Source organism: Callorhinchus milii, unplaced genomic scaffold (assembly GCF_018977255.1).
Source record: "Callorhinchus milii isolate IMCB2004 unplaced genomic scaffold, IMCB_Cmil_1.0 Scaffold120, whole genome shotgun sequence".
Lineage (NCBI taxonomy): Eukaryota > Metazoa > Chordata > Chondrichthyes > Chimaeriformes > Callorhinchidae > Callorhinchus > Callorhinchus milii.
In genome coordinates, this window is record NW_024704861.1 from 2,683 (window position 1) to 14,141 (window position 11,459).

General features: G+C 45.3%; 1 protein-coding gene across 1 annotated transcript; it reads right to left on the minus strand.

Moving 5' to 3' along the window:
* Positions 1-3,325: 3,325 nt before the first annotated feature.
* On the minus strand, positions 3,326-10,515 carry LOC121851776 (relaxin-3 receptor 1-like). The gene is made up of 4 exons (XM_042345852.1): positions 10,456-10,515; positions 9,868-9,925; positions 4,702-5,002; positions 3,326-4,610 (listed from the first exon to the last, which is right to left on the minus strand). The coding sequence occupies exons 1-4, from the start codon at positions 10,513-10,515 to the stop codon at positions 3,326-3,328; spliced, it is 1,704 nt and encodes a 567-aa protein (XP_042201786.1).
* Between the last annotated feature and the right edge of the window lie 944 nt (positions 10,516-11,459).

Consider the following 11,459-nt stretch of genomic DNA (forward strand, 5'->3'; position numbering starts at 1 on the left):
AAATATTACGTTTAATTGAAGCATACAAACATTCACAACATTATTTCGTGACCAAATTACGTCTCACCATCAATGTTACGTTAAAAATACTTATCCATTATTAATTTGAACCGACAGTGCGTATAACCACAAGGTGTATAATTGCGAAGCTAATGTGACAAGCAAGACAAATGCATTTTATGAAGCTGACTTTTTTCGAAGATTTCGGGAACATGCGTTCACCATTCCCCATGGTCTTGTGATGTCACAATTAATTTCACTCTGTTCGTGTCCACGAGGGAAATGAATTGCGATGAGATTTTTGCACATGAACTGATTTTACCACATGCATCGTTAGACGCTTTTGCAGTTTTACAAAAGCACTCCATCCTGCTTTCATTCACTATTTGTTGATGTATTTTTTTATATCAATCCACGTTCAATAATTGTCATACGTTTATATATTCTGCTGTGTTTTTCCAGTTGTGTGCTTCCAATTTTTTTACATTTTGTTTAGCAACTTGTACATTACTTATTTTGCTCATATGAATCTTGAACCAAACTTTACGGCTTTCTTTCGTATCGTTCATTGACATTGGTTGTTTTAATGACCACGTGGTTATAAAATCTGAGATGCCTAATCATTTCCCATTTACTTTTTTCAAAAATCCAATTTCAGAAAATATCTTCTCATTCTAATTTGTATTGTCGTCACGTTCATCTGCATTCTGAGTTGTAAAAGTTAAATCTTTAACAAATAGTCTCGATTAATTCTATGTATATATTGATCACATGAATGCTATCAACTACTGTATATTGATTTGAATTAGGAGAAACTGATGCAGGCATTACGAGCTCTTACAAATCAAGGCCAAACGGTTTTAAATATATATAAACCATAATTATCATGATCCTTGATGGCTTCGCAATTTCAATTCCACAGAGAGTATCACACAGCCACACACACTCACATGTTGCAATACTAGAGTGTGCAATACAACGTACACAAACACATAGCACAAAAACACTATATTAACATTATTACAGATGTAATCATATGTGTAATGCTTCCAAATAAGCCGAAAAATCAATACATTAACATTACGTCTAGTTATGATAATCAAAACGTCTGAATTTCCACTCAAGTATGCACAAAATCTACACGAATTTGTAAAACTCTTCTTGAATCAATATTTCAAAATTGGAAATTATCATGGAGTGTGTTCAATGTTCCGAATGAACCCAGGTTAAGAGTATAATCATATAAATTGGTTTTTACTTTCATAACCAATATTATGACGACCAATAATTGATTTATTTTGGGCTAATGCTCAAAGTATAATGTAATTTTGAGCTATGAGGGTTAGTTATAAATATTAGTAGGGTGGGGGATGGAGAGTTATTGTTTGTTACATTATAGTTGGGTAAATCTACTTAATTGAAGATATAAAAATGTACATGTATTTGTAAGGCACCTCCCACTAATATCTTAAGTTGTTTACATTATTGTCATTTACTCACGATTTACTTCGACTTTTTTTTTACCATTCTCAATTTGAACGAACGCAATAACACCGTAATGGAGTTAACCCATAGCCCGTGTTCGCCAATAATTAAGTACATTCACTTAGCTACACTATTTGAACTTTGTAAATTACAACCAAGCAGCAATCAGCTCTATCAAACGGGTTCACCTGCATAACTCTTCCCCATGGCGTCGTGGCGCCTACATCAGGTACCTTGAGCTCTTGCGAGCGCCTGGTGATGCTTGACCAAAGATTTTCGTTTGCGTTTCAACGTAACCGGTTTTTGCTGAAAAGGAAAACAATCATTTGGCAACACATGCCCACGTGACAACCCGATTTGATTTGGTCCTTGCCTTCGTCTCGCTCGTGGTGATGATTGCACACCACACCAGGTATTCATTTGAGGCTGAGTCTACCTAGAGGAGGCCCTGAACCAGTCAGATAATCGTCACCGGTTTTTGCATAGACCTCGGCTCGCCGGGTTTGTAGCAGACCGTGTTAACCACTGTGCAACCGCCCCAACAGAAATATTCATGGGTTCACAGAAATTCCCAATTTGCATTACACTTAATTCTTGCTACACCAATTAGCAATGCGCACTTCAATTTCAAGCACTGTGGACATATACTGTAGCGACATATATGGCATTAATTGGATTGGGTTGCTTAAAACACAACACGCAAATGGCTCCAATGTTAAATTACTGGTGTTAAGCAAGTCCATTGCATCATACAATTTGGCACCACCATATAAATGTTTATGTAAGTAGATTTTGTTGGCCAAGTCTGTATACACCACTTTAACGAAGTATGCACACAAAACACGAACTATTAAGCAAACCCTGTGATCTACATCGACGAACAGACCCGCCCACAGTGCACTCAATAATAACGATTTGAACAGATGGAATAATGTTTGCCAATGAGTTTACTCGTCCTCAATGTCCCCAAACAGTAGGACTCCGTGTTTTATTCTACGATGTTGTGCGGACCTTCCCCTCCCTGCAGTTTCAACACGCAGGCGTCAACCCCAGCGCGTGCTCTCTGATCGCACGCATCAGTAGTAACGTGTTTTTAATTATACTGGCGCATGCCCATGTTACAGCCCTTTTGTCAATCCGCCGCTGGATGAGGGCCGTGCGGTTAAATGTGGTTAGGTATTTGAGCGCACTTCACCACGCTGGTCAGCACGCGTTCGCGAAGGCGGTGAGCTTAGAAGGTTGAAGGATAGTAGAATACAACATTGGCCTCTTGCTGCACTGCCCGCTGCTGACGATGCAGTCCCGCGGCATTCTACGACGCCTGCTTTACGCATTGGTGGTCGACCATCCGAGCGCTGTGCAGGTTCACACCTGCTGAGCTTCCTAGATCTGACGAGAGCGGGCGCATTTCGGCGTGGGGGGGGGTCATAGCCTCATGGGCTTCGTGCTTAAGTACAGTACAGTACTTGTCCGTGCATTTGCACAACAAGCAGAATACGCGCGCGCTCCCACCTCGTATGCGCCATCTGTGTGCGTAATGCGTTCAGTTTAGTGAGGTTAAATACAACCGTAATTACGTTTTACGCACACCCAGGATGTACAAGCGTAATAAATCGTGGCAGTATCTCAACCGAGCGTATGGATCACTACCACTATCAAAATGAATAGACTACCACGGTACCCTACAAAGCCCATTGCGAGGGCAAGTCTATAAATAAAATATTTTTTTTCCGATGAAATGCATCTCAGCGGGTCGAACCGCCTCGTGACATCTTGAACAAGCAACACGCGTGGTGCAGAGTGTGCGCGAGGAACACTGCGGCCTCGTGAGCTCCGATGCTCAGCACAGCCGCTGCACGGCCGTGGTGCTGGGCAGGGTGTCGTCTCTCCGGTGGCACTCGTTCGAGCCCCGGTTGCGGGCCTGCTCGCTGCTATCCAGGGGCTGCAGGGGTATGGCCACGATGTCGTTGACGACCCTAGCCTCGCAGCGCTCGCGGGTGCGAGCCCCGGTGTGCAGAAAGGGACCGATCTGGCAATTGCGCGTCAGCGCGGCGGGGGATATTCTCCAGAACATCTCGTTGAGCACCTCGCGGAACTCGGTGCGCATGAGGCAGTAGATGATCGGGTTGAGGCAGCTGTTGGTGTGCGCCAGGCACACGCTGGCCGGGAACACGTACGTCTGTGCGGCGTAGAACGCCGAGCTGAAGGGCACCCTGTTGAACTTGACCAGCACGCCCCAGAGCGTGATGGCCTGGTTGGGGAGCCAGCAGATGAAGAACGAGAGCACGATGACCGTCACTGACTTGGTGACGCGTGACCGCTTCTTGGGGTTGTTGTTGTTGTTGAGCGTGTGCACTTTGAGGTAGCGCAGCAGCAGCAGGTAGCACACGCTGATGGTGAGCAGGGGCAACGCGAAGCCGAGCACAATCTTCTGGAGATGGTACAGCCCAAGCCAGAACTGCGCGCTGCTGACGGGACCGTGGAAGCGGACGAGGCACAGCTCCTCGCTGGACACGACCGCCGTCGTGGAATAGATGGCGTGCGGCAGCGTGGCGAGTCCAGCCGCGAGCCAGATGACCAGGTTGAGCCACATGGCCGTGCAAGCCGCGGGCCTTCTCCGCGCTTTCAGGGCCGAAGCGATGGACCAGTAGCGCGTGATGCAGATGACCGTCAGGAAGAAGACGCTCGCGTACATGTTCATGACGGTCAGCGACAGGATGAGCTTGCACATGACGAGCCCGAATGGCCAGGTCATATCCAGCGCCACCTCCACGGCCCAGAACGGCAGAGTGAGCACGAACTGAAAGTCCGTGACTGCCAGCCCGAACACCAGAGTGTTTATCGCCGATTTCTGCCACCGCTGCTTGCTCCTCATGAGGAAAATAACCAAGAAGTTGCCCACGAGTCCCAGGGCGCACACCAGCGAGTAGACTATGGAGATGATGATCCGAAGGCCAGCTGAGCCATCAGCCGGTACGTCGATGTCGTACAGAGTCACGTATCGCGGCGCTGTGAAGTTGATATTATACTTGGAGACGTTCGCGCCCGCAGAGGTCTTCACGCCGGTTAGCGACACTGGCTCCATTTGGATCCCTTTGTCCGATGCTCTGTGATTGCTTTGAGACCTACAACAACAATACCAATAGAGCGTGAATTGCCGCGTGTAGCGGGGCAGCCACTCACCGACGCATATCGCCTTGCGAATGAGCAAAATACCTGCGACTTGACTGACACCTGCAACGGGTCTTCGTCTGTCGAAAGCGCGGGTGCTTGAGAGCTTGACGCGAAGTTCGTTTCCCACCTGAGCAGACTGCCGATCGACAGTTGTAAGTGGCGCGTAAACAAAACAAAATCACATCGGTTGGGTCCTTAACCCACCGCGCTCGACTGGCTAACACCGTGCACGATAACACAATGCAGCTGACCAGTGCTCGGCAATCAATCGGCACGCAGCGCGGTAGCGTGCGCTGTCCGAGGTGCTGAAAGTAGCGAACAGGTTTCTCGGAAAAAAAGGCTTCTGTGATACACGGAATCAAACGATGTCAATTGGTCGTAACGTAATTCGTCAAATGTATGTTGTCTTCCGCACGAATAGCACACCAATTCGCAAAGAGAAACAAATCAATTCGGAACGCAGCTTCCCACCGTCAACACGCTGCAACTTACATCGCCGCGTGAAAGCGAGCGCACGAGCCGAGACTGAAAGTCCAACTGCAGGAGCAGCCCTGGCGAGCTGTGTTTATAAATCGCGCCTGCTCCCCTCCCCTCCCGCCCGACCTTCCCCCTCCTCCTCCGCCTTTCCCCCACTCGGAAGTGACCGTTTATCAGCAAGAAGCTCTGCAAGTTTTGGCTTTTACATATAGACTGTGTGAGAGCGAGTGTGTTAATGGTGAGTCAAGCGCAGTAATGCGGTGAGTTATTTTGACAACACACTTCAACTAGAACCTCTTAATATTTGTTTTGTTTAGCTACATGTTGACCACATGTTGACCGCTCATGGTGAGAGTCAAATGTAAATCTTTACTGTTGTGGAGTGTGTGTTTCCAGCAGCACTAGTAGCAGCGGGGTTTTCCCGATTTGTATTGGCTTAAGCGATACACCCCAACCGGAGATTGTCGTGGTTCTGGGGGGCTGCAATGGAGATTTTTATGGTGTTCTTTCCCTACTAGATGACCCTCTTGTCTGTAAGTTTTGGGTGCCAAAATTGGAAAAATGTCGGCTTTCAAACATGTATCGCTGCTAAAATAAACTCGACCTTGTTCGTGTTAAATTCTTGTTTTTGTATCTCTTCTACGACATCATAATTATTTACGTCAATTATTCAGTCGCAATCTTCTACGATCACTGTGTGCGTCATGAGCGAGTGTGTGCACAGATTGAAGAATAGGTTTCGGGGCAATTTGCTCGCCTGTCAGCTCGCTCTTCCGCCCCCCCCCCCAAATATGCCCTGTGGGTGGCAGCTTTGTATCATTATGTCCACTGCACCTGTAAGATGGATTGTTGACTTAATTGTAGATAATTTGTAATCTGGCCACTGCTAAACAAAATCAAAATTAAATACCCTCGTTACACTCTTTCATGGCAAAACATTATTAGCAATTAAACGTGATTACACTACAAATTGGTATTTGAATGTAAATCGTTTCATACAAGTGACAGCTAACAATAGTCCTAACGTGAGTACCTGACTCTATGCCAAGCTCAAATGTAATGGCAAAATCTTAAAATAGAATTCAAATCGTGTTGTGTTTTTTTTGCAGCAACCAGTGTTTTATTTTTTCTAACAATTGGCTCGAAATATAAAACGTACACGCGAAGCATGTTAAATCCATACAATAGATGACACCTTCACGTTTTAACTGTATCCTATTCATCTGTTTTGAGCGAATGTAACACGAAACTGCAAAGCTGGCCATTGAGTGACCTTGTTTTTTCTCGTTTGGTTGTTGTTTAAAAAAGAAATCACTAAATTAACCCCCGCGGAATGTTCCAAGCACCGTCGTGTTGGGTTGTCTTGGAACAACCCAACTGGCGTTTGTCTTCAACTTGTGAAGCCAGAGCGAATGGTCGGGAATAGCATCATTCCACTTGGGATTATGATGGAGAATTTTTTTTGTCAAATTTGATGGCATTTTTTTCTACACAGTGAAAAGTATAAGAATGTATACATATGATAAATGTGACCTTTGCTGTTCAATTGATCCACTATAGAGGTTAACTTTTGGTAACAACATATAAAGATTTAACACCCGTGAAAAAAAATTGGGGTGCAAAGACCGATTAAAGCAAACTGATTTCCTTTCCAAATGCATATCCAGTTTAATGTCGGCCTATTGATTAGCCTAGTGTAATTTTCCTCTGGCATGGCATAAACAAAAACACACGTTCTTTATGAAGGGAACATTCACAGGGAGTTTATTCTCTTTGTGTTCTGAACAAGGGCAATGACTGCGAATGTCAGTCTGCTGTATATTTTTTTTCTTGTTAGAAAGTAGTGTAAATAACACGCATGTGTTTTTTTGTATTTGCTCAATGCATTATCACATTTACATAAACTATCCAGATTACTTCCATCGTAAATTGTAGGATGAGTGGAAAAATAATAGAACTCGGCATGAAGACACCTAATTGGACATTGCCGTGAGCTTCGATAATTGCGTAATAATGTGCCTATTTGTGATAGGTAAAGTGTAGCCAGATAACACTTGAATATTTTGTTGTGTGGGATGAATGGATATAACATATTTTTTAAGTTACTAGAAATTGCACAAATGCATTGATTTGTTTGCACGAAGACACTTAAAACTATTGCATATCGACCATTAATGACCTCGAAACAGAACAGAGCCAGGGTATGGCGACGCGCTGATTCTCCCAGCGCACAATCGTGTGACTGTATTATGGATGCATACATCTTGTCAACATTTATTTAGTTTTGCCTAGGCAGTGCAACAAGCCATACCAAAATAAGCAAACCCAACCACGTTTAACAATGCACTTACAATCTACCTGTAGTCTTCGCAAAAAACATATCACCAAGTAATTGAAAGCTTTGTATCAATCTTGATTTGAAGCTTTCGTGACTGCAGGAATCCATAGTCTTTGGTTCTTTCGGTAAAGTCACGTTGGTATAAAATGAAATAAATCACAACGTTTCGGGCGCAACACAAGCGTCCGTAATCCTGTGAGAAAGAGTAAGCTTTGTATCGTAGAATTCCATAGACGTAACCTACGAGTCAGGGTGTGTCTCTTTGTACAGTACCTGGATAATACGAAATTGCACGTGTTTACCCACTGGCTTAAAGTGAGTTAGTAGACACAAACAAAGATCCCCGTATAGCCTTTAACAGACTGTTGAGGCAAGTGCTGTTAGTGAGTACCTATGGAGGCCGGCACGACACGCTTACGGCCAACACTAGTGACGATTATCTGAATCAGTCCTGAGCCTCCCAGCCTCGAATGAGTTAGTAGAGTCCGCTGATCATCACTCGTTCAGTGTAAATGGTCAGTGAATATCTCAATAATGATAGACCGTTAAAACTTCATGTTGATGTGCTGTCGCATATAACAGTGACACAACAAATATTACGTCTGTATGTAATGCCAATGCATTGCTTAGTAAATCACTGTGGCCAGCAGACGGCGCAATGACCGCATTACTGAGCAAAGCGATGCTTGGAGATCATTCAATTCCTGTGGATGTGACAACACCACAGCACGCTGGAGTGTAAACGCATCGCAAATTACATGGTTTTCATCGGCAATGAATGTTCTATGAACACATGAATGCATCGTATAATAAAATATAGAGCGTTTACCCTGGAATGTAAAAACAATATATCATAAAAATGCGATGTTCGGGATAGCTGGTAAAAAAAATACATTGATATTGCATTGATGCCGTTTTGAGCACATAGACTGGTCACATTTGCATATCTTATCAGTTAATATATTTATATCTCAAGGTGGCATATCTCTCACATGCCAATATATTCCCTATTGTGTCGAATTATCCTCCGACATTTATGAATATTCATTGTGAATTTGCATGATCCAGGGTTTGTGAAACACCACGAGTTCACCCTCTCTATTTAGCATCGATATGGATTGAGTAGCAACGGCGAATCGATGTCTAGGTTGTAATCCAACTGCCAGCATCAGACGACATGAGTGTAAACCACTTGTGTGCTTGTCCCACTGTTTGTTGCGGTGCGCCAGTCACACTTGGGTGAATTTTTATTTTCCCTTTGTGCAAAAGGTGATTGCACCTTCCGTGGCCGGTTCGGATGCAATGTGGATTAGGCAGCCCACTACTGGTGGGGCAGTGAGTCTCCTAATGGCTGCTGATGGTCTCACTCTCAATGAGCTGCTAATTCGGAATGACGTTTACTTTCTCCCAATTGTTCCTCCAATAGTCTAGAATTATGTGTTCCAGAATGTCTGACTTGATTCTAGGCGTTATAGTGGGAGATTGTTCACGTCTGTACGGGTGCGCTGGTCGGATAATTCCACCGAACGAGATACCAACCCACTATACACCGTCTTGCCCGTGGCACTCCGAAAGTATACCCTGAAGGCTTATCACACCAATAGTGCAGTACACTTGTAATTCAGAATAAGTCAAGGGAATTCGCTTCTGAACTTCATGAATTCAGCAGAGGCATTGAAGACATCCATTCAGTTCACCCAGAGGCTGCCCTTTGGCTATTAGACCTGAAAATGAATGGCTATACAATTGCGCACATAGGAAGCGTCTGGGAAATCCATACTGAGGCAAAGTACTTTTTTTTTTCATTGGGATGCTTTAGCAAATTCCATGGATGAATGTTTGACATGTGAGAGGAACACAATGTTTCTGGAGAAACTGCACAGAAGGGGATGACATTCAAAGTTCCGCAAACGCTGGTTGATACACTTTCCATACTGCTGGTCACCGTTATAGAGAGCGGATTTGGATATTCACAGATGTACATGATACACAAACCCTTGTCTCCAAGGTGCTAGCCTGGAGGCATGGACCATCACACCGTGATCGTAAACTGTTCTGATTTATACAGAACGCCCCTTCTCGACAGCGTTATATGAGGGGGGGGGGTATTATCGTGGATTTTATTATCTGTGAGTTTTTTCTCAAATTTTGTCCTGTTATACAGGGGGTAAACAATTATGGATGATGCACTGATAACAGGATGACATTTCTACACGACTTTTCTTATCTGCAAAAATATCGTGGATAATAGGAATAATGACGTGATGACCATTACCCATTGATAACATCATGGGCCATAGGATGAAATGTCCACGTGACAGCTCTTACAGTACCTGCGAACAATTTTTTTTAGAGATTAAAGATTTTAGGAATAATGACGTGATGACCATTACCCATTGATAACATCATAGGTAATAGGATGAAATGTCCACGTGACAGCTCTTGCAGTACCTGCGAACAAAAGTCGGACGTAATGAGTGTTTACAGCACAGCGGGGTCACTGAAGTTTATGCTGCTCACAGAATTACGGAGAGACACGTGTCTTGTGTGTCTCCGTGTGTGTCTGTGTGTGCGTGTATCTTCGTATGTGGGAAGCGGTAGTGCAGCGGTTAGCACGCTGCGTTACGTTCGATTCCCGCTCACGGCCAACACCAGTGACGATTATCTGAACCGGTCCTGGGGCTCCCCTAAGTCGACTCAGTCTCAAATGAGTACCTGGTGCAGTGTGTAAACATCGCCACTTGGGAGACAAAGGCGTAAAGGCGTGGTGTTGGCCACCCACCCCCTCGTGTGCTGTGCCGGCTTTCATAGGTGCTCGCTAACAGCACTGGCATCAGCCGTCTGTTCAGGGATATATGGGGCTCTTTGTATTTGTATATTCGTATAAGCCACTGAACAGTTTCGCGTGGCCTCAAAATTCGCCTAGTATGGCACAAGCGCCGCAGTCACCGCGACAAGAGAAGCATCTGGAAAATCCATACCGCGGCTGTTGTTGCGTCTCCATGTTTGACCTCGTCTCTGGCGCCGTGACTTTGTCTCATGGGCTCTCCGTGAGTGTATTCATGTCTGTGCCCCGTGTCCGAGTGTATTCGTGTCTGTGCCTCCGTGTCTCTGTGAGTGTATTCATGTCCGTTTCTCTCTGTCACACGATTATAGCAAAGTACTGTTCCAACCCGTGTGCAGATTTCGATTACGGGATTTTTTTTTAAATTGCAGACAATCGTGTGGCTATTTGGGGGATACAGCAATCGCTGCAGGATTTCTCATACGCTATTATGGGTAAAATCGTGGACAACTGCGGAAAATAGGAAGGAAGAGGGCCGCAGAGAAATGTCGTTCTGCATGAGCGACATTACCTCTCCCTGCTCATTTCGCTCTCTGCTCTCCACAAGTGGCCAGCCGCACACGCAACCATCGTTGACTGGTAACCTCATCCTCTGCTCGGTGGGAGGGGGTCGCGTGCCTTCCGCCTGTCTGGCTGAACTTCAAAGAGCACTTCTTCGCCTCTTCAAGTCCAGACTTGGGTTCCTTCCCGTCCTCACCTTCTGATCGTGATTTTTCTTTTTCAGTGTTTTCACTCATCACTCGCCAGTGATCCGCCTGTTCAAAATGCCTGCTGGCTTTGACCTCCGAAGGCGCGAGTGGTGTTCAGTTGAACCGCTGCCGGCGTGACCAGAGGGGTGCGTGTCGCTTCTGATCATCGATGGTCGGGCGGACTACGACGCCTACTCCGTGACAGCACCGTCATGTGGATGCGGGGAGCAGGAGACCAATGGCGCACAGACAATCGCCTCTGGCTGTGAAGTCCGTCATGGAGTGCCCGGGGTGACTGGATGCCCTGCGCGTGCTGGAGGAGGAGGCTGTCACGTGGCTCTGTGGTTACGTGGGATGACATCCACTCACACAAATATAACGTTGACAACGAAAATTATTAAATTTTTCTTGCATTTCTAGCTTTGTGACAGTCACGTGTCAAAGCATTCGC

Coding starts and splice junctions, on each gene's coding strand:
- LOC121851776 (XM_042345852.1), bottom strand. CDS start 10,515: ATGAGACAAAGTCACGGCGCCAGAGACGAGGTCAAACATGGAGACGCA. Junction 5,003..9,867: donor ACCTATGATGTTATCAATGG/GTAATGGTCATC, acceptor CGTGTATCACAG/AAGCCTTTTTTTCCGAGAAA. Junction 4,611..4,701: donor AGGTGTCAGTCAAGTCGCAG/GTATTTTGCTCA, acceptor TTGTTGTTGTAG/GTCTCAAAGCAATCACAGAG.